At 33.1% G+C, this 22,313-nt stretch overlaps 5 protein-coding genes across 7 annotated transcripts in view; 2 read left to right on the forward strand and 3 right to left on the reverse strand.

Annotated features, from left to right (window-relative positions):
• Positions 7,282–8,466, forward strand: LOC104791275 (glutamic acid-rich protein-like). 2 transcript variants are annotated; one of them, XM_010517124.2, is made up of 4 exons: positions 7,282–7,503; positions 7,593–7,735; positions 7,957–8,010; positions 8,083–8,466. In XM_010517124.2, the coding sequence occupies exons 1-3, from the start codon at positions 7,361–7,363 to the stop codon at positions 7,968–7,970; spliced, it is 300 nt and encodes a 99-aa protein (XP_010515426.1). In that variant the 5' UTR covers positions 7,282–7,360; the 3' UTR covers positions 7,971–8,010; positions 8,083–8,466. The 2 variants fall into 2 exon arrangements, with proteins under 2 accessions (XP_010515426.1, XP_010515425.1); XM_010517123.2 differs by having other exon boundaries at positions 7,283–7,503; positions 8,155–8,466.
• On the reverse strand, positions 9,007–11,926 carry LOC104791276 (3-oxoacyl-[acyl-carrier-protein] reductase FabG-like). Its single transcript, XM_010517126.2, has 5 exons — positions 11,541–11,926; positions 10,479–10,750; positions 10,024–10,117; positions 9,816–9,927; positions 9,007–9,341 (listed from the first exon to the last, which is right to left on the reverse strand). The coding sequence occupies exons 1-5, from the start codon at positions 11,680–11,682 to the stop codon at positions 9,134–9,136; spliced, it is 828 nt and encodes a 275-aa protein (XP_010515428.1). The 5' UTR covers positions 11,683–11,926; the 3' UTR covers positions 9,007–9,133.
• LOC104791277 lies at positions 14,731–15,406 on the reverse strand. The gene has a single exon (XM_019246543.1). The coding sequence runs from the start codon at positions 15,380–15,382 to the stop codon at positions 14,834–14,836; it is 549 nt and encodes a 182-aa protein (XP_019102088.1). The 5' UTR covers positions 15,383–15,406; the 3' UTR covers positions 14,731–14,833.
• LOC104791278 (merozoite surface protein CMZ-8-like) lies at positions 17,714–18,675 on the reverse strand. The gene has a single exon (XM_010517128.1). The coding sequence runs from the start codon at positions 18,644–18,646 to the stop codon at positions 17,801–17,803; it is 846 nt and encodes a 281-aa protein (XP_010515430.1). The 5' UTR covers positions 18,647–18,675; the 3' UTR covers positions 17,714–17,800.
• LOC104791279 overlaps positions 19,184–22,313 on the forward strand; it is a 10,116-nt gene continuing 6,986 nt past the window's right edge. The window contains exons 1-12 of one of the 2 annotated variants that reach the window (XM_019246774.1): positions 19,184–19,301; positions 19,455–19,595; positions 19,677–19,786; positions 19,885–19,981; positions 20,609–20,677; positions 20,769–20,869; positions 20,967–21,039; positions 21,182–21,317; positions 21,405–21,565; positions 21,691–21,815; positions 21,905–22,004; positions 22,169–22,265. In XM_019246774.1, coding sequence (XP_019102319.1) covers positions 19,460–19,595; positions 19,677–19,786; positions 19,885–19,981; positions 20,609–20,677; positions 20,769–20,869; positions 20,967–21,039; positions 21,182–21,317; positions 21,405–21,565; positions 21,691–21,815; positions 21,905–22,004; positions 22,169–22,265 — 1,205 coding nt within the window. In that variant the 5' untranslated portion in view covers positions 19,184–19,301; positions 19,455–19,459. Of the gene's footprint in view, positions 19,302–19,454; positions 19,596–19,676; positions 19,787–19,884; positions 20,051–20,141; positions 20,243–20,339; positions 20,413–20,608; positions 20,678–20,768; positions 20,870–20,966; positions 21,040–21,181; positions 21,318–21,404; positions 21,566–21,690; positions 21,816–21,904; positions 22,005–22,168; positions 22,266–22,313 lie in introns of both variants that reach the window. The other variant, XM_010517129.2, reaches the window with a different exon arrangement.

A 22,313-nucleotide genomic window follows, 5' to 3' on the forward strand; every position in this document is an offset into this window, starting at 1 on the left:
CCAAAGACATATGTTCTTCAAGCTTAAGCTGTTTCGTCTCTTTATCTCAACTTTGCTGTTTCGTGATTACACTTGTTTAACTTGCCCGTTCAGCTCTTTCTAGAGTTTTAGTTAATGCTAATGATCCCTTTGCGAGAACCAGATTCGACATTGGTTGTTCTACTTCGTCAACTTGAATACCCAAGTCGCTTGATACTTGTTTCGTTTCTATATTCGATTGCATTGTAACACTCAGTAATTAGTTTTAAATTGAGTTTATTATAGATGCATCAAGTCATTCTCGTATAATATCACAATCAGTAATGTAATTTTCTCAATTTATGGTCCCAAGCCAAAGAAAATGATTCATCCTGCAAAGGAAACAGAAATACCAAGTAGGGCAGTGAGTACAAGCCTTTATTTTATAGCAACCAAGGTTACCTTACATTGTTGGTACTTGGTAGTATTAGAAACCCTTCTCTATAGATTCAGTATCTGTGACTTTAGCTACTATGAAGGTAATTTGGTTCACTTTTTAAATACGTTTTCAGTAATATGACTTTTAAAAGAAGTTTTCATAGCCTGCGTTATAGTGTTGCATGTTTGTTTGATACGAAACACACTTTTGTATCTGCAATCTGATCTTGTTCTCACAGATTTGAGTTGTTAATGTCTTCCCTAAAACTCGTCAGGTTCACTTGGATCAGCTGAGCAATAAACCCAAATGATAATCACAATGATAATCTTATGAAATGTCCACCCAAGCCAGATGCACCTAATTCTGTTTCGACTAGGCACCTAAAAGGGAGAGGATTCGTAAACCCTCTTTTGGAAAAAAAAGGTGTTGAAAAGGCTGCTGAGGACTTACAGAAATGTAATCCACCATTTATGTTTTATGTATGTTTCTTTCATGCCCTCTTGCTGTTTGGGAAATCCAAGTTAATTTTGAAATCTTATATGCAGATGACTTGAATAAATGATGATCCGATTGCTTCTGGAGATCCATACAAAGACATTATTCGTTTCAAGACTTGTAAGTTTTGCTTATTTTTGTGTTGAGTAACTTTTCTTATGACCGGTGAGTTTTGTTCTGCGTGAAGTTTAGCCTGTAGAACCAGTGGCGAAGCTAGGAAATCATCACATTAGGTCAAAAAAAATTATTAGGGTCAATTATGTGATTTAAAAATTTTACCATGGTCAATTGTGCTATTATACCAGGGTCAATTTGATTTTTTCCTTAAAATTTTATCTAAATTTAGAATTTCACCAGGGTCAATTGACCCACGTGATTATACTCTGCCTCCGCCACTGTGTAGAACTACGAATCAACTGAGCTTAGGACTAAAAGGGAGTTTGAATCTTATCGACCAATTAAACGTGTAGGTAATGCTGAATATTACTGGTGTTTTACACTTTACATTGTTGGTAGTTGGAGTTGGGACTTGGGAGTATTAGAAAACCCGTTTCTCTTTTCGTATTTTCTACATCTCTAAATATTTGTGGTATGTTGGACTTGAGCTACTATGAATGTGATCTGGTACTTAGTACCTCTTTCTTTTCTAGCAACCAAGGTTAGTGGTTTTATAGACTTTATACATTGTTGGTAGTTGGAGTCAGCAGTATCATACTCAGGCTTGGTGGTGGACTTGGGATATCATTTTCAATTCTCACTAACCTCGTTAGCCTTGTTGGGACCAATTTTGGTGCTGATAATGCTGTGGCCTTGTCTGCAGTGAAAAAACTCGGGATAAGGACAAAAGAAAGGGAACGAGAAAGGTCTCTCATGACAGACCAAGAGAGAATAAACATCTCAAAGATTGGGACGGAGGAAGCAGAGACAAGACAACAGACATGACCGTGACCATGCTACAAGGGATCTTGGAGGGGGAATATTATGAAGGATTAACACGGTGGGCGGCGACCGAAGGCGTGACAGAGATGGCAAGAGAGAAAATGATATAAAAAAACCGACCAAGTAAACTGGTTCTTCGTACCAAAACAGATTGTAAAGCTGTGATCTTCTCTTAATAATTTCTTTTACTGTCTAACTCTAATTTAAATAACTTTTTGGTACAATGCAAACCATGAGAAGACTTCAAAGTCCTTCAAATGAACCAAGTGTTTGAAATGGATTATTTAACTGAAAGACTTCGGTTCTTTTTTGGCTTCTCATCACAATCTGTAAAGGAAAATAACGGGACATGACAATTATGCAGATACAGAAGATGAATAACCCAAACTGAGCTAAAAGTCTGCGCTCAATTAACCTTAAGAGCAACTCCAATAGTGATTCAAATCTTGCTCCAAACTCTATATTTGGTGTAAAACAATCTCCAATGATGCTCTATTTCTTGCTTCAAAAATAGAGAAACGAATAGTGTTGCTTCAAATTTGGAGCAATACTATTCATTTCTCTATTTTTGAAGCATAACTTTTTTATTTACAAAGTCCTCCTCCAATTTTAATATCTTATCATCTTATACCTAAACAAATTTTTATAATGAGTATATATTATAACATAAAAAATTAGTTGATCATTTGTGGGAAAAGTATACTAATGATGGTGTTAAAGAAATATCTATTAATCATATCTTTATTTATGCTTTGTAATGAAATTTTCTTTTTTAAAAAATATTGTAATTTTATTAGATATTTATTCAAAACAAACTATGTGGGTAGAATTTGTAATTTTTAAAATTAGGGGACTATAGTAGAAGTTGAAATAAACCATTTAATAAAATATTATTGAATTACTTTTTAAAAATAAGAAATAGAACCAACTATTGGAGTAAACCCTTGCTCTATTTTTAGAAAACTCTATTTTTAAAGCAAAAAATAAAGCAAACCAATAGAGTTGGTCTAGACTTTGTGCAACCAGCTTGAACCTATTCCAATCAACCAATTTAAATGACCAACCAAATAGTTTCCAATAGTTTCTCATCACAACCATCACCAACATCAACCAGTAATTTGTGCAACCAACTTAAACCTATTCTAGTCACGACTATTTTGAACTGGACAATAGTTGTCAAACATAACACCAATCCAGTTTTGTCTTTAAAATACTAGATAGACTCAACAACTCATAGATTCACCTAATCATAATCATTTTCGAGCCTTTCATTCTCACAATATTGCAATCGATTGCTATAACTTATATATATGGATGGACTAGAAACAAATTTTGTACAAATAATATTTTGTAATCGAGTTATAAGAAATAGTTTGCATAGATGCTTTGTAGTTGGTACTTTTTCCATCATTATTATAAATACTAGATCGATTCTCATGCGATGCGTGGATAATGAATTGAGTTATTTATATATATTTTTATTGGTTTGTGATTATGGTGGAAACATGCGTGTATATATATATATATATATATATCATTTTACAATTTTTTTATTTTACTTAAAGTTTTATATAACCGGTGTAAAATTTTAGGCGGTTTTCTAACATCATAAACTAAAATTTTATTACATATAATCAATTATTTTTCAACTAATTTTACTGATAAGATTTTGCATTTACATAACATCTTACATATATTGCTTATTAAAAAAAATAAACAAAAAAATGCAAAACATATGTAAAATATAAGCAAAATCTAAATAAACATATGTGAAATATAAAGCAAAACATATGTATGTGTTTTTTATAACAAATAAAATAGACTCTCAAATGTCATACTATCTCTTTTTATTGTCACGTTAGTATTTTGTTAATTCATGAAAAACATTTCTTCATATAAAACTTTAACACATGTTCTAAATTTTCATGTGTTTTTTAAAACAAATAAAATAGACTCTCAAATGTCATACTATCTCTTTTGTATCGTCACTTTAGTATTTTGTTAATTCATGTTTTCCATTTTTCTTTCAAACATTTCATATGTTATATAATACTTTATTAATATGAATAAATATTAAGAAATATGAAAACAAATTCATATTTAATACTGTATAATTGTTTTCAATGTATTCAAAATAGATCTTTAATGAGTCTTCAATTAATAAATTGATGAAATTAATAAACTTTATATATTAAAATTGATAGAATGACACATATCAGTTTTCAAATCTTGGATTTTGTTAAAACCTTACTTTATTATTAAGATATGTAACTAAAAAAATCTCACGCGATGTGTGGGAGAAATGAATGTAGTAAGCATACAATAATTTATAACTAATATATATTGAAATATATTGAGTTATCTAAAAATACATTCATTAAGATTTAGCATAAAAATTGTGACTAAGACATATTAATTGTAAACTAAAAATCTATTAGGATTTATGAATTATTATCTAAACCTAAATTTTTCTATATTAAAAATTATCAAAACAATCAAAGAAACAAATTATAATATGGATATACTATAAATCTTGAATTTTATTAAAAATTATTTTTTTAAAAATATGCACAATCTCTTTTACTGTAAGATTTCAAACTTGAATTTGTATATATTATATTGATTGTAGTATGTATGTAAATTGTAAAAATTGCAATAGATTCAGCGTTGTGAGATTGACAATATTTTGATTAATTTGTGAGATTAACATATATAAATATTGATACATTGATACTAATAGATATTTATGAAATAACTCTGAATACTACAATCAATATATAAACTATTTACTATTTATTCTATCATTGAAAATTATGATGAGAAATGATTAATATATATAAGATTATAAATTCGGTTGACAAAAAAGAGTATATGAATTTGTATTGATATATTTATTAAAGTATATGTAAATTTTAAACATACAATGTAACAACGTACGACCAAAATTTAACACGCGTATGCAATTACATCTCTTATGTTCCTATGATAAATCTTGATGGAAGCCTCTGAATGCAGGTACGATAACGCTCCAGCAATGTTGGTTGCAATGCAAAGATGCGGTTCCCAAGATGTATCAGATGTGTTGTGATGAAGGTTGGGGAGATCTATTAGACGAGCATAGGAACTTGGGTTTCCAGGCAACATTCAAGTACCTTGACGTCAATGATTAATCTGGGAGAGAATCACAAGCTTGTTCATGAATTGTTCTAGATTGTTTTCATCAACGGTTTTGAACTTCTTAACCGCCACGATTCTACTGTCTAGAAGCATGCCCTTGTAAACGGTTCCCTGGCTGCCTTGTCCAAGCACCATATTGGTGCTAAAACCTTCAGTAGCATTGTTTAAGTCCATGGAGGAGGAGGCCACCATTATGTTTGAAGAACCGCTGTTTTTGTTTGATCTTCCTCTGTCTCTTAAACAGGATGTATAGCTAGAAGGTCAATCCAACCACCAACAACACGCCAAGGCTAGTAACAACACCTGAAAAATGCACAAAGGATAGGAATTAGATGAAGAATTATCTAACAAAAGCAGTAGGATCAGAGGTTATAATTTAGTGTTTTGATTTTGGTAAGGGGCTTAGATTGACTTAAAAAAAAAAAAAAAAGATTGTTGTTCTGTCCGTGAGAGCTAAGTGGGTTTACTAATGAGATGATCTAATAGCCACAGTAGAATTATAGTTTTCTTGGTGTTTTGACTCTCGTAAAATGCTGTGGGACTTTAAAAAAACAAAAAAAAAATGAAACTCTCCATGAGAGCATCATACTCAAGGGTAAAAGGTAAACTAGTTTATCTAACAACCTAAGTGATAACACCAAATCTATTGACATGTAGAATTGGAAATTAGCATAGCAAGGACATAAATATGACCAACCGAACCATTTTTCTCCATTGAAATTTTGAAGCAAGTGACAAAATATTAACAAAATTAAAATCCATCTTAAGATCAGAGATTTTCCTTCGAGAGACTAAACTAATGCAAAAAGAAAAATGCTATAAACAAAACTAATTTTACTGCAAAACTGAAATCCATCAAACATATTTACTCTCATAGCCTATGATATAGAGTTTAATGCTATAGCTTATATATATGGATGGACTGGAAACAAATTTTATACATTTTATTTTGTAATCTAGTTACAAGAAATAGTTTGTATTGATGCTTTGTTGTTTGTAATTTTCCCTCATTATTATAATATTTGTAACTAAAAAAATCTCACGCAATGTGTATGTGAAACTAATGCAGTAAACATACACTATTTTCTAACTGATATATATATTGAAATATATTTAGTTATTTAAAAATACATTCAATTATAATTAGCAGAAATATTGTGACTAAGATATGTTAATTGTAAACTAGAAATCTATTAGGCTTTATGAATTATTATCTAAAACTAAATTTTTATATGTTAAAAATTTATCAAAACGATCAAAAGAAACAAATTACAATAATAGATATACTATAAACCTTGAATTTTATTTAAATTTATAAAAATCATATGCAACATTTCTTTAATCGTTAGATTTCAAATTTGAATTTGTATATATTATATTGATTGTAGTATGTGTGTAAATTGTAAAATTTTCAATAGATTTGATGTGAGATTGACAATATTTTGATTAATTTGTGAGATTAATATATATGAATATTGATATGTAGATACTAATTGATATTTATGAAAGAACTCTGAATATTCTACAATTACTGTATGGTAAGAACTCAGAATACTTATACAATCAATATTTAAATTATTTACTTGTGGAATTTAATCATGACATTCTTAAGTATTTTGATGGGTGTAAAAAAAAAAAAAAAGTACCTTAAAAGAAAAGTACATGAATTTGTATTGATGTATTTATTATAGTAAATAGAAACTTTAAACATAAAATGTAACAACTTACAACAAAAAATTAATGCATGTATACAATTACCGGGTAATTAGAAATTACATATTGGTTAAAAGGCCAATAAAGTTTGAGTTAATTGATCAAAGAAAAAAAAATCTGAGTTTCTATTAACTGATACAAATTAATATTAAATTAACATAAGTTTCACCAGTCATATTGATGAAAATTATAAATTTTGTATAAGCTTGACATTTGTAAAGATCTCGTAGAGTCTATACACTTTTTTTTAATTTTGTTGGATTAAAAATAATAATAATAATTTTCTCTGATATTTATGATTAAAAAAACACACACAAATTTAGATAATTTATTTTCTTTCCAAAACAATAATATTATTTATATTTTAATTTAAAACAAATTTAACCAATCATAAAAGATTCTGTAGAATATAAATGCTTACAAGTTGTCAAATTCATTTATATTTACATTAAAAAACTTGCAAAAACATCAGATAAAATATAAAACAAAACAAAAAGAAATCTCAAAAATATTGAGAAACAAATGGAATAATAATTAGAGTTTCGGGTCGGGGCTCCGACAATGTTTAATGGTCCGTCACTTTGAAAGAAGGAAAACAAAAAAAAAATCAAAAGCCCGTTTGCTTTTTTTGAAAGTTCAATGACGGATGAGAAGGAGATCATTGATAATGACTATAGCTTAGATGAGGAAGAAGACGAAGAAGATGATGATGATATCGATGGCGGGAGTAGCACCGAAGAAGACGACGATGAAGAAGAAGAAGAAGATGATCGGAGTTTGAGGTATTTTGCTTATTTTCGCTGTGATCTAATTTCTCAGATTTGATTCGTTAGTTTTTTTTCTTGATTGGTTCTGGATTTGCTTGATTCAGTGGAGATGATAGCGAACTGAGCGAAGATGATTCCACTGATTCCAATTCTAATTCGGATTCTGATGACGACGATGATGAAGAAGAAGAAGATGAGGAAGAGGAAGAAGACTCTCTTGTTGATAAAATCACTCGCCTATTCAATGGTTATTATCAATTTTTGGTTTTTTTTTATATATATAATTCTTGATTCGTTCACACTTGCTTCAACTTAGGGGTTTATGAATCTTTGATTGATTAGTAAATTTGTGTAAGAAATTGGAATTGGAATTATTCTAAATTTGTGTAAGAAATTGGGAATGTTGTTGCTACATATATATAATAAGCTTGTGTCACTAAAATGTCTCTGTTGGGATTTGGTTTTTAGGGAAACAAGATTGAGACTCATAAACACTTCTTAGCATGAGAGAGCTTTCTTAAGGTAATCAAACCGACTACGATTTGCCCAAGCATAGCAGTTTTGTGTTGACATGTTCTGTTGTTGTTGTTTCAGTCTTATGTACATGGTAGAAACTTCTGCAGTTGTGTGATTTCTTTCTTCTTTGTGATCCTATCGGTTTCTCAGGGTAAAAAGATAGGAGCTAAGGTCATCTATTGCAAAGGTATCTACTGTTTTCTATGCATGCCCTCTTATGTTAATGCCAAAGATGTTTAAATTTTGTTTTACAAAGGGAGATTTTTGTTCTGTTTTACTTACATCAGCTTAGAGTTTAGAGATTTTTATAATGTCTTTCCCCAAAGAGGATTTTGTAAACTCTTTTTTTGATTACTCACAAGTTTGAAAATTTATCTTTCATATAACCAAAATGTGTATGAATACCGGTATGTATGTTTTTGTGGTGGCATGTAACTTCTATAAAAGTCACTGTTCCTGGTCTAGTTTGGCTTCTTCATGCTAAGAACACAATGTTAGTTCATATGTGCAGTCAAAGAACTCTCAATGTGTTCTTGATCATCAAGACTAATCAGTACTCTCTTCTTCTTTTTTTTTCATTCAAAACATGTAAGAAAGCTACAAGACTCCTTAATGAGATTCTCTTGACGACTTGACATCATGAAAGTTTCACTCTCTTGAGTGAAAGAAAAAATGGACCCCGAAACATAGAGTAGTTCCTTGACGTGACAACACTTAAAGGACGATTGTTTCTAATTTTACCTTTTTAAAGGGGGTCCCTTTTTATTTTGTGATCGGATCTTATGTCCATTCACATGACTTGTCGGTTCTTCTTGTGTCTCCAATTCGAACACGACGAAGTCACTTGTACCTTTTCAAATTTAACGCCACATAAAATAAAATAAAAGTTCAAGCGCCTTAGCCGACAAAACCAAATCATCATCTCAAAAGTCACGCAAACTAGAAACCAAAATCAAACTATTTAGAGAGATAAAGAGATTGATAGATCATTCACACCAATCATTAACAAATCCTTTAAAATACTTAATTACATTCCAAACACAAGAATATAAATACATATACGGCTCAAAGAACATTGAATAAAATCAGAAAAAACCCGAAGAATCAAATCATAATTTGAAAGTACTAGCTAGTATCTTGTGTTTGATGGTCGGATATCAAGTTCATGGGTCCAAGCTCTTCGGTCTTGGACATGGAGGTGCCAATATGTTTGAGCCAATACATTAGGATCCATTCCCATCACTCCCGAGCTTTCTCCTTCTCCTTCTCCATCTTCGCCTCCTACGTTGAATGATTGGTTCGCGACCATTCCTCGAGGAGGGATGTTTATTATTTCTCTGAAATTTTACATTTTCATGAGATTTATCTATGAAATACTAATTCAGACGCTTAAATGTGTCAGTACTAGTGTGGACCGTTGTGGACTTGTGGGTGTGGGGGACTCGATTAAAGTTCATCCCTTTTTCATCTTTGACCATTATCCATTAATATGAAGAAGAGAAAGATATAGTCGAGGCTAAGGAATCATATATATATTGGTTTCCATTTGCTAGAAAAAAAAACTAAACAAATAAGAAATGGAGTCACAAAATGTATTTGCGATTTTAGGATAAAATTACGTATTTACGATTCTAAAAATAATTCTTTTTTATTCTTTAATTGAGGTAAGAATCTTGTCAGTTTAGATCAGAATCTTGCCGTTTGTGGAAGCTATATAAAGTTAAAAGAGCCTTTTTCGGACAGATATTTTGTGGTCTAGATTCATTTCTTATAATTTAAAATGGAATATTATGATTGCATAATTTGCGTACCGTGGAGGTCCAACCACACCGTCGATGATAACATGAGCCACATGTATCCCAAAAGCTTGATATTCTTTTGCTAAGCATTGAGACAGTGCCCTCAACGCAAATTTCCCACAGCCTGTTCCGATTCCAAATATTTTTTTTTAGTGACCATACTTTTTTTTTTTTTGCAGATACTAAAAGAATGAGATTCTAAAAATATTGAGGATATTACATAGTTCGGAGAAACCAGCAACGCCATTCAAAGACGCCGAGCAACCGGTGAAGAGTATAGTTCCTTTCCCTTTCTCCATCATCCCGGGAATAACCTTTTGGTACCATATCATAAAATCAAATGAACAACTTTCAAAACTAGAAAAAGAAAATAAAAAGTCGAAATAACCCAATAGTACTATATATTACTTTTATCCTTCAGTTTCCTGATAAAATAATTTATCCAATGATACTATAAAAATAATCTTATTTATTCTAACCAAAAAAAAAACTTAAAACTCTAGGAAATAGTGACAATCACAGTAATATGAAAGTTGTTCTAGGGTTTTTAGGCCATGATTAACAAGAGCAAGTCTTCAATAACAAAATAACGATAAAATTCAGAGAGATACGTGAGTTTATAATAAAACACATTGTTCCTATATAAAAGTGCATGCGATTTCAAGAAATGATCACCTGTTGTGCGCAAAGGAATGCAGCGAAGACTGAGACGGAGATAGAAGTTTGGAAAGATTGAAAAGGAATGTGGGTGAAAGAAGTTGGATGGTGACTTGTGTAGGAAGAAGAAGAATGATAAGCATTGTACACCAAAACCTCCACGAACCCTAACGACAACACTCCTTCGAAGGCTTCTCTTACGCTTCTTGGATCCGCACAATCAATTCTTATAGCAAACACTTGCGCTTTCTCTTCTCTCGCTATCTCTTCTGCTACTCGAGATAACCTACCTGCACAATTGACCCGACCATATCAAGAGAGTGACCAAGCTAAAGTGTTCATTACCAAAAAAAAAAAAGATTACTAGTGACGTTAAGTGCACCGTTTTGTGATCAATCTATGCTGATGGGCGAGACTAGTAACTATTTCGTATAAGAAGAGGAGCGAAGAGAAAAATATAAATAATTAGACGGATGAAGAAAATTAAAATCTATTTATTATTAATTAGAATCGAATGGAAAATAAATATTTAATTTCCAGCACCGAACATAATGAAAAAATGTCATTGTTTCTTTTACTTTTTGTGTAGAACAAAACAAAAAATATTTCAACCAAATTAAATAAGTTTTTATTGAACTATTTATAATAAAAGCTGAATATTTGTACTATTTACACTGAAAAAATTACACTAGTGTCTTACTAATCGAGTGGTGATGATGTACTGATGTAGAAACCCAAAATCCAAAAATAAAACTGATATTGAATATGTGTGATGTGTGAACATGTTAGCCGCATTAATATACTCGTTAAATCCAACGAGAACAAATAGCACTAAATTATCTCATTTTGCAAAGAAAATTGCCGCAATTTCTTTATCTGCTTTGGTACATATATGGAGAAGAAAATTTCCGTGGGCACATAAAAAAAAAGAAGCATAAGTATACATGGAAATATGCTTGTTTATGTGGGTGTGACGGTGGGTATACAGACGTGTATGAATAGGCAGAGATACGGATAAAAAAAAAAAAGCAAAAACCAAAACTCAAAAGAGAGAGAGAGAAAGAGAGAAAGGAATCAAACCGAGATCACGGGCGAGAATGGCAACGGTGTAGCCTTCGTGAGCAAACTTCCGAGCGATGGAGCGGCCAAGCTTTGGACCGACGCCTACCACCGCCGCTATGCCTTTGCCGCCGGAGCTTGAACTCCCTACGTTTCTCATCATTGATCTTTTATGATCTTTCCTTTCTCCACCTTCGTCTCTTAGCTTTATATCTACTACTTCTCTTTGGATTGTGGATAAAATTATGATAAGTATGAGAAAAATAAGGAAATATTAGTTATAAAGTTGTCGACGTAAGCTACCCCCCTTAACCTAGGCCAGTCTCTAAGCTCTCTTTGTTTCTCTATTTATTAAGAGACGGAGAAATTTTCTTGTGGACTAGATAAATTTTGGTAGCTATAATATATACACCTTTCTTTGTCATTTATATATCATAAAAGTTTCATCTACTTTAATAACAGCAATAATAAATATAATAATGCAATGATGTAGCAATTAGTATATAATTATATATGTACACCTTTATCAATTTAATATTCCATATATAGATATATATATGTGTTCTAGGTGAAAAAGATGGTGTCCAATGGATAGTGTGGTTCTTAGACAAAGAGACATGTCATGTGGAAGGATTTGTTTTTTTTTTTTTTTTTTTTTTTNATCGAACCCCATATATTAAGTTATCGGAGATGACTCTCTTCGAGAAAGAGTCAATTAGGTACCGACGAGCTTAAATGAGAAAAATAAAAACTTCGTGTTCTTGCACATTTCGCAAGTTTATCGGCACGGATATTATCCTCTCGGGGAATATATCTAATACTAAAATTAGCAAATATATCTCTGAAATGAATAAAATCCTTCAATTCTGATGAAAAGGTCGGCCAATCCTCGATATTAGACGTCATCCTTAGGAAGTCTGAACAATCCGTAACAAAAAGAGCTTTATCCAAGTCCAACGCTAATAAGCACTCCATAGCCCAAATAAGGGTATCTAACTCTGCATGCAATGGGGATAAGCTTCTGCGCGATCCTTTTAGCCCCATATGTAGGATTCTATCAGCGATAGACGCAACCCAGCCATGCCCACTCCTATCCACCTTTGTATGCTAAGATCCATCTATAAAACATACAAGAGGTTCTTGAGGAATTGGAATTGAAAGTATGCTTGCTTCTACTACCACTGGTGCAAAGTCTCTCTTATTTACTTTTCTCCAGATTTCTTCTTCTTGGAGGAAGGATTTGTTCTTACTTGTTAGACTCTAAAGATGTTTCGAAAAGACTTATATAAGGTGGGCTTTTGCGAATTAAGTTGTTGAGGATTCTATCTATTGGTCAATCTAAGAGCTCGAATGTCACCATATACGAATTTTTCATTTGCACTTTTTTTATATTCGGTCGTTCGAAACGGTTTATTATTAAAAAATAGTGGAATAATATATTTCGTCCCATTATTATAGAAAAGTATACACAAATTTTGTGATTATCATTAAGGAAAATGTATGAAAGAAGTCAAAGAACTATGGTTAAAACATCTAATGTAATGTTGAAATGTGGTTTATCTGATGGCAATGATATAATAATACCGATATATACAAAAATATTTCAAGGACTTTTTAAACATTTTAAAGGATCCAGTATTTCTAATATTAGAAATGAAGAAAATTCATGGAGACGATAACAATTTTAATAAATAGGTTGACCCATATGCTCTCCTTTTATGGGGAATATTATTATGAGATATTTTCCCTTTTGATTCTGTATATAGATTTGGCTTTTATTTTTGTCTTGCAAGTTGGTCATTTTGCTTGACCCCTTTCCTCTTCTGTCTACAGCTCATCAGCATATCAAACAAATACATACATCTGTATTATTTTCATCGAAGTTTCTAGATACATTCATGCATATCCGTATATTTAATTTAGTTCTCGATGTTAACACACGTGATACTGCCGATGATATTACTCTTATACTTTTGGAAGTAAATGGATTACATCTACTATTGCATTTAGTACACTTAATCAACATTACTCTTTTTCTTTGTTTGTCTAGATTAACATTAATCAAAGATCATCCTATGATTGATATCAGATAATGTATTATATGGTATTGTGAATGTGAGAATGTGAATAGTGTGAATGATAAGATTGTATAGGTTCTTGCAACAACAAAAGAAGATTCTTGCAAATATGGGAGAGATAAACTTGGAATAAATATATATGAATTAATAAATGGAAGAAAAAAAAACACTAACAAATACAAATATTAAGTTTATCCAATATGTATTTTGGGACCAGATATTGGGAACTGAGTAACCCATATCATCCATGATTGGTCCAATCTTCACAAATCTTTCCTCCATTTTCTTTTTATAACCCTCTTCGATCACTTTAGTTTGAAACATATATGAATACGAGTATATATATTTTATTTGATATAACATATATGCATTTTATGATCGAGTCTTTTAGTCAAGTCGATTTTATCAAAGTTATTCAATAAAATAGTAAGTCTACACTTAATCATAGATGATATAGATCAATCATTTATTTACAAAAGTTAAAATAACTTTTGTATATGTATGAACACATGCCTAATGAAATAAGATAAGATAATGTCTGGTCATTCTCATCATATTCTCGTTTTTTAGAACTCTTTTTTAGTTAACAAAAAAAGAGAGAGCGAAAGTGTTTTTTCTTCGGATTCCTATCGCACCGTCACCAAAAAACCAAATTTATTTAACGTGTTCTAGAGGTGTGGGGGATGAAGTCAATGCCAAACATTAATACAAGAGGTCCCAAAAGGAGTAGGTGAGTAGCTGCTATGGTTGAAATTAGAAATATATTTTAAAATATGTTTCTGTATTGTATACATACTTCTCCAATTATTCCAATAATACTAGTAAAGATTTCATGTATGTAACTAAAGTGTCAGGCTCATCTCAATTGGTAAAGCCGCAGGTTTACAAACTTCATGGATAATCCTGTAAAAGCCCACACACACTGCCCTGTTATAATATTCGTTAGCCTATATAGGCCAAATAATCTCAAATTTGCAAAAATATTTTAAGAATTGGAATCAGAAAATGCAAACAAATTTTATTCCCGTAATATCAGGCGGATATACGAGCATGCAAATAAAATTGAGTATATGTTTGTAACGGAAAAGAGACTTAAGTTCTAACAAAAAAATATTTTATTAATTAAACGACGAACAAATCAAGAGATGTCCATGAGAAATGGACAAAACAAAAACAAAAACAAAAACCCTAACAGAACTTTAAAATATAAGAAAAAAACCATACCGGAAGACGTGCTTAGTTCTTGGCGTGCTTGATGTGACAAGAATATTGAAGGAGAGGAGCAAAGAAATGACTCTTAAACATCATCTGAAGATGGTTGTGACACCTCTTGTTCATATTCACAACGATCTCACAACAATCTTTGTCCAATGCGAAATCGTTCTCCGCCCAACTCGAAAATATTTGCGAGAAACATTTCTCGTTCGTTTTCGATCCATCTTTGGACAAACACTTCTCTAACTCACCTGATTGAGTCACGAGAAGAGACTCAGAAGGTGGACTCGGAAGTCCTGGGATGTTAGGTAGTCCCGGGATACCAGGGATGTTTGGAAACGGGATGTTTGGCATTCCAGGGATTTTAGGGATGTTAGGGAACGAGCCTGGAGGTGAAGGTGGAGCGTTGGGGTCTGAGGAGGAGGAACAAGCCCAACCAACCTTAGATTCACCGAAGTTACCATTGTGGTTGGCTAGATCGGACGGCATAGGCCATGGTTTCTTTCCGACGGTAAGGTTTGGGAGAGAGACGAGGCATAGCAGAGCTACGATGATCATGACGCTCTTCATGGTTAAGGCGATGGAACACAGATTTTTTTTGGAGCGTATAAGAAAAATGAGTGAGAATGTATGGATTCGTTTATATAGACTTTTATTCTTTTATTTAAAAGTAAAAAAAAAAATATATAAAGTGACGATGAAGATAGAATTTGTACATACTACGAATATGTTGTAGCAGTTATAATCTTTAAAAACTGAATTCTTGCAACCATTATCTCGTGTTTTAATAATTAATAAAAATATTTCAAAATGATGTTTTCTCAACGATCAATATGAATAAAAATAAAACTAATAAAAGATTGTAAGGTGATTTAATTTGCCATAAGTATAAGGTTTATTAGGGAAATTTATCAGCTAAAACTTTTTTTACAAGTCACTCAAGTAATAACGAAAAGAAACATTCAAAATTACTTCTTCTTCCCGAATATTCCTATAAAATCCAACAAGAAGATCCAACTCTGTTGATTAGAGAGTTTTATGCTTACAGTTTAATTAAGAATTATAAATTATAATCGGATAACAACAGAAAGAGAGATTGCACCGAGATCGTTATATATATGATACAACAATTTGCTTTTTCCTAATTATCTTTTAAATTCCAAAAATCTTTATCTTTCTACGATCTCACGTAAATTGAATGTGATTATATTTATTGGTAAATAAATTTTCTTTATCATTTGCTCACTTAACATAAATCAAGAACAAGAACAACCTTTATCTAAGAGAAAACATATCAAGAAACTAGTTGGTGCAAAAAAGACGTGATGTGAATCATCAAATAACGCCGTCGCATTTATTTTTCATGTCGACAATAAGATTGCAATACAATAATTATTTTTATTTTTGAACAACAAAAAACGAACATGATGAATATTTTACTCCACTGGACTCCTCATATTTCTATGGCCGTGTCGACTTGTGATCCTCAAAATATGGATGAGATTTGTTGTCAAAGTGTTCGAAAGTTAGAATTTCTGCTATGACAAATTAAAGGAAGATATTATGGATCCCAAACTGGACAAATATTAACTTAAGCTAGACTACATCTCAAAGCCAAGCCCTGAGGCAAACACCTTAAAATGGTCGTCATGTATATATCATAGCGAGCTTACTCTCTGGTGTTGTCATGGTTATATTATGCCATATATTTTTTCGCCCTAGTACTTGCTATATATGTAATGCCTTAAAACAGATGTATCAAAAAGTGTCCATGCAGCCGTCTATGTGTCGCCTAAGGGTCAGACGACTAGACGAGAGCATACACCATGCATGACGATAAATTTTTAGACGTTAAAATTTGTTATCATGCAATATTGTTGTCTTCAGCGGTTCTAAGTGGTAAGAAAAGGATACTGAGGACGTACAGCCGTTGCGATGGGATAGAGAGAGGCACTTTCTTAGTCCCATTTGTATTCAAATTATTTTGGTAAATGTTGTTTAATTATTTTTATCTTTGTTGGAATTTATCCCCAAGTTTAAATAATTACTTTTATTTTGGTAGATAATTAAGGTGATTTGCGATAAAGTAAAAAAAGAAAAGTTTAATTATACTGAGTATATTAAAATATAAAAATTCACGAATAAAAAAGAAAAGAAACATTCAAATCATAATCTGTTTCGTCTTCCTAATTATTCTTTCCCAGAATATTTGATTAAATTTCACAACTAGAAGATCACACTCTTCTGATTGTAGAATAGGTCTTTTTACCAGTGTTCAAGAAATCGGTTTAAGCGGCCGCTTAGGCGCCGTCTAGACGCTCAGCAGACGCCTAGATGACCGTCTAACCCGCTTAAAATTACATACATTTTATTTTAATATTTATTTTTGATTTTTAAATTACATATAATTAAATTATTATGTTTTGTATCTATATACGTAATTATAAACATTTATATGTTGTTAATATAATTTAAATAAATGTATTTTTCTTAATGTTGTTCATAAATTTATTATTTTTATAACATATATTATAATATAATTATATATATAATGTTTATGTTGTAAACGTCTAAACCGCCTAGCGCTTTCTTGAACACTGCTTTTTACTAAGTACTTGATATACTTTTAAAAAACGGATGTAACCAAAAAAGTGATTGCGTCGAAATCGATATGATACAACAGTTTCCTATCTTTCCTAACGAGCTTTTCGATCAAGTCCAAAAAATCATTTTGTAAACGATCTCACCGTTCGTAGTGAATCTGAGATTAATGCAATTGAATCTTTTGGTGACTGATTTTTTTTTTCTTTATTATTTGCAAACACAAGCAACAAAAAGAAAAAGAAAGAGATTCATTAATTAAACTTTGACAAAAGATCGTTCATTAGATATGAACGGCAACAAATATTGCATGACTAAACGAACCAAAACAAGAAACAAATTATTAAAGAAGAAAAAACCCTAATTAATCAAGAAAAAACAGACAAACTAGCATGTAACATGGCAAGTGTAACGAACAAGAGGAACAAAGAAGGGATCGTTGAAGAATCCCCAAGCGACGTCGTCGCATTCATTTTTCATGTTGACAACAAGGTTGCAACAATAGTCACTAACACGGAACAACCTCGTGAAGTAACTGGCTTCCATCTGCAACCGACACATCCCAACAGGTCCCATGTTTCTCCAACAGCTGGAGATGTGTTCCCATGGATTCTGATTATGATGATGATGACTCGGAGGTGGATTTGATGGAGATGACGAGTGATCATCACTTGGTGGATGAGATGGAGACTTCTTGGGCGTTGGAGGTGGAACAGACGGTGTTGAAGGCGTAGATGGAGACTTCTTGGGCGTTGGTGGTGGAACAGACGGTGCTGAAGGCGTAGATGGAGACTTCTTGGGTGCTGTAGATGGTGTTGAAGGCGTAGATGGAGACTTCTTGGGTGCTGGAGGTGGTGTTGAAGGCGTAGATGGAGACTTCTTCGGCGTCGGAGGTGGAAGAGACGGTGTTGGTGGCGGTGGAGACTTTTTGGGAGCTGGATGTGAAGGAGAAGGTGTTGATGGAGTCGAAGGTGTTGATGGTACTGTGGGAAACGGCGTTGAAGGAGAAATAGATATGGCTGGAGCAGATCCGTTGCTATAAGTACATTTCCACACTTTGGAATCTCCATAGCTGAGACTATGGAGAGTGTTCAGAAGCATCATCTCGTTTCTGGAGGGTTTTGACGGATGTGCCCATCCTCCTTCGTTCGGCCAATATTTTCCGACGGTTGTGGTCGGAAAAGCGACAAGGCAGAGGAGAGCTGCCGCTAAAAGGACGATGGAGTTTTTCATCGTTAGGGAAAAAAAGGAGGATTTGTGAATGTGTGTATTAAGAAATGGCCATAATGTGAGACGACTATATCGGTTTATATATATAAAGATTTAACCTTTTTATTTTATTTTTTAAAGGTTAAAAATATAACGAAGATCTTTTAACAAACAAAAACATAACGAAGATAAAATTCCACATCTCGTAACCATTATCTTCTTAAAATATTAATCTTTTGTATATATATATTTTTTTTTTGTCAACAATCTTTTGTAAATATTATCTCTTCAAAATTCGGAAAGAATATTCTTAAAGTGAAAAAAAAAAAAAAGACTTCATCAGACCTATTAAAGCCCATTTTGGCCCATTTATTAAAATTTTGAAGGGTGTTAAGAAAACGGCGTCGTTTAATAGTTAGAGAAAGGACCACCCGAAAGACCCGAACCGGAAAGAGAGATCCGAACAACCCGACCCAAAAATTTGACATTTTTTTTTGGTTCGATGTTCGTCTTCGTCGTCTACCTTTTTTTTTAACCGGTTAAATAAATCTATTGATTTTTTTTCTGATCTTCCGGTTCGATCTCACTCTGTTTTCTAAAAACCTTCGTGTGTTAAGCATCAGATTTGAAGAAGCAAATTGATGAACTCGTAATCTCAATACGGATCTAAGAGGAGCAGGTAAAAGCAAAATAAACAGTTGAAGCTAATCAACGAATTTTCCAATTTTCAAATTTCTCAGATCAGTAATCTTTGTTATATCAGCTTTCTCTCGTTCTCTTGATCGATCTAAATCGTAATTGCGACGATGATGAACTGGACTTTGTCTTTCAGGAGTTATGGAGTGGGCTACGGTGCAGCATCTGGATCTACGCCATGTTGGTCGCGGTGTGAGCAAGCCGCTACAACCTCATACGGCGGCGTTTCATCCGACTCAGGCTGTAATCGCTGTTGCCGTCGGTTCTCACATCATGGGTAAAGATATCTCCACGGTTAATAACGAAGTTTCATAGTTGTGATGTTTCGATGTTGAATGAAAGACTCATTGGTTTGCAGAATTTGATGCATTGACGGGGTGTAAGATCGCATCCATTGACATTGGATCTCCAGCTGTTAAAATGTTGTACAGTCCTACTAGCAGCAATGCTGTTGTTGCCATTCTTGAGGTTAATTTCTTCAAAATGCTATATAGAGATTTGGAATACTAGTTTTAGCTTTGGTGATCAGCGTTTTTTAACTGCTTTAATGTTTGTGGATCGTTTAGGATTGTACTATTAGGTCATGTGATTTTGAGACGGAGCAGACTTGTGTCTTGCATTCACCGGAGAAGAGGAGTGAGCATATTTCCTCTAATACAGAAGTTCATCTTGCTGTTACGCCACTCCAACCTGTTGTGTTTTTTGGATTCCCGAAAAGAATGAGTGTCACAGGTTTGGTTAATCGTTTTCTGAGTTCTATTATATTTAGGTTTACGAGTGGGCGTTATTTTTCTGATTTCCTTTTTATTGTTCTTTGTTGTAGTTGTTGGAACTGTTGAAGGTGGAAGAGCTCCAACAAAAATTAAGACAGACCTGAAGAAACCAATTGTGAACATTGCTTGTCACCCTCGACTTCCTGTCCTGGTATGATAAAACGTCCTCATTTTTCCATCTTAGTGTGTGGAATCTGACTTTGTTGTATATATGGTTAACTTCTTTGTTCAATGTTGTGTCGTTTCAGTATGTAGCATATGCAGAGGGGTTGATACGTGCTTATAACATTCATACTTATGCTGTTCATTATACACTACAGCGTGAGTATAGGAGGATCTCACATGTCTCATTGTCTTTATTCTTTTCACCTGGTTTATCCTCAGCGATAGCTACCACTTAAAGCAGTTCTTTGTTATCCTCGCAGTTGATAATACTTAAAGCAGTTCTTTGTTATCCTCGCAGTTGATAATACTATTAAACTCATTGGCGCAAGTTNTATTTCCTCTAATACAGAAGTTCATCTTGCTGTTACGCCACTCCAACCTGTTGTGTTTTTTGGATTCCCGAAAAGAATGAGTGTCACAGGTTTGGTTAATCGTTTTCTGAGTTCTATTATATTTAGGTTTACGAGTGGGCGTTATTTTTCTGATTTCCTTTTTATTGTTCTTTGTTGTAGTTGTTGGAACTGTTGAAGGTGGAAGAGCTCCAACAAAAATTAAGACAGACCTGAAGAAACCAATTGTGAACATTGCTTGTCACCCTCGACTTCCTGTCCTGGTATGATATAACGTCCTCATTTTTCCATCTTAGTGTGTGGAATCTGACTTTGTTGTATATATGGTTAACTTCTTTGTTCAATGTTGTGTCGTTTCAGTATGTAGCATATGCAGAGGGGTTGATACGTGCTTATAACATTCATACTTATGCTGTTCATTATACACTACAGCGTGAGTATAGGAGGATCTCACATGTCTCATTGTCTTTATTCTTTTCACCTGGTTTATCCTCAGCGATAGCTACCACTTAAAGCAGTTCTTTGTTATCCTCGCAGTTGATAATACTTAAAGCAGTTCTTTGTTATCCTCGCAGTTGATAATACTATTAAACTCATTGGCGCAAGTTCGTTTGCTTTTCACCCAACACTAGAATGGATTTTTGTTGGAGATAGGAGGGGTACACTTTTAGCATGGGATGTTTCAACTGAAAGACCTAACATGATTGGAATGTAAGTCATGTTTCGTTGTGATATTGCTGTCCCTTTTTTTTCTCATAGTTATTCATTCCTGTTTGTTTTATATTGGAACAACTGCAGAACTCAAGTGGGTTCGCAACCCATTACTTCTATTTCCTGGCTTCCTATGTTGCGTGTACTTGTCACTGTGTCCAAGGATGGATCTCTTCAAGTGTGGAAGACACGGGTTATAATCAATCCCAACAGGCCTTCAACACAAACAAACTTTTTTGAGCCTGCTGGTAAGTCTGTTGTCTCTGAAAGAGGAGATGTCTTTCCTCCCCGATCGTGGAATAATTTCCATGATTTGGTTTGGAAACTTTGATTACGCATTGTAGCACTATCCTTTTTTTGTTTTTCTTTTCAGCTATGGAATCGATAGACATTCCTAGAATTCTCTCTCAACAGGGTGGGGAAGCTGTTTACCCTTTACCACGAATCAAAACTATAGAAGTTCACCCAAAGCTGAACTTAGCAGCTTTGATTTTTGCAGTTAAGAATATTCATTCAACTTCCTATTGGCATTCCTCGCTTAAGTAGAAGTGTGGGTTCTGTCTTTGACATACTGGATTTTTATACAGAACATGGCGGGTAATGAAAACACTCAAAATCGAGCAGCTCAGACTAGGGAAGGAAGGAAGCAGCTCTTTGCAGTTCTGCAAAGTGCTAGGGGATCTTCAGGTGAACACAATTTTTATTTGAACATAACAAGTGATACTCTTCTTAAGCTGTATGGATGTGTCTCTTGAGAGTCGCCAATCTTCTGTTAATAACAAGGGTTGTGGGTTCGGCCAGAGATGTTTGGTGTCAATATCCTGGTTTCTAACATTTGAAGTGATTAACAGCTTCTGTTCTAAAGGAAAAGCTTTCATCGATGGGTTCCTCTGGAATTTTAGCCGAGCATCAACTCCAAGCTCTGCTACAAGAGCATCATCACAAGGGGTAGGTGGATATTCTCATGCAATTAGGGTTGGAAATTTCGTAAAAAAA

The sequence above is a fragment of the Camelina sativa genome, chromosome 6 (assembly GCF_000633955.1).
Source record: "Camelina sativa cultivar DH55 chromosome 6, Cs, whole genome shotgun sequence".
In the NCBI taxonomy this organism is placed as follows: Eukaryota; Viridiplantae; Streptophyta; class Magnoliopsida; order Brassicales; family Brassicaceae; genus Camelina; species Camelina sativa.

Coding starts and splice junctions, on each gene's coding strand:
- LOC104791275 (XM_010517124.2), top strand. CDS start 7,361: ATGACGGATGAGAAGGAGATCATTGATAATGACTATAGCTTAGATGAG. Junction 7,504..7,592: donor GAAGATGATCGGAGTTTGAG/GTATTTTGCTTA, acceptor TGCTTGATTCAG/TGGAGATGATAGCGAACTGA.
- LOC104791276 (XM_010517126.2), bottom strand. CDS start 11,682: ATGATGAGAAACGTAGGGAGTTCAAGCTCCGGCGGCAAAGGCATAGCG. Junction 10,751..11,540: donor CATTCTCGCCCGTGATCTCG/GTTTGATTCCTT, acceptor TCAATTGTGCAG/GTAGGTTATCTCGAGTAGCA. Junction 9,342..9,815: donor GGTGTGGTTGGACCTCCACG/GTACGCAAATTA, acceptor GTAAAATTTCAG/AGAAATAATAAACATCCCTC.
- LOC104791277 (XM_019246543.1), bottom strand. CDS start 15,382: ATGAAGAGCGTCATGATCATCGTAGCTCTGCTATGCCTCGTCTCTCTC.
- LOC104791278 (XM_010517128.1), bottom strand. CDS start 18,646: ATGAAAAACTCCATCGTCCTTTTAGCGGCAGCTCTCCTCTGCCTTGTC.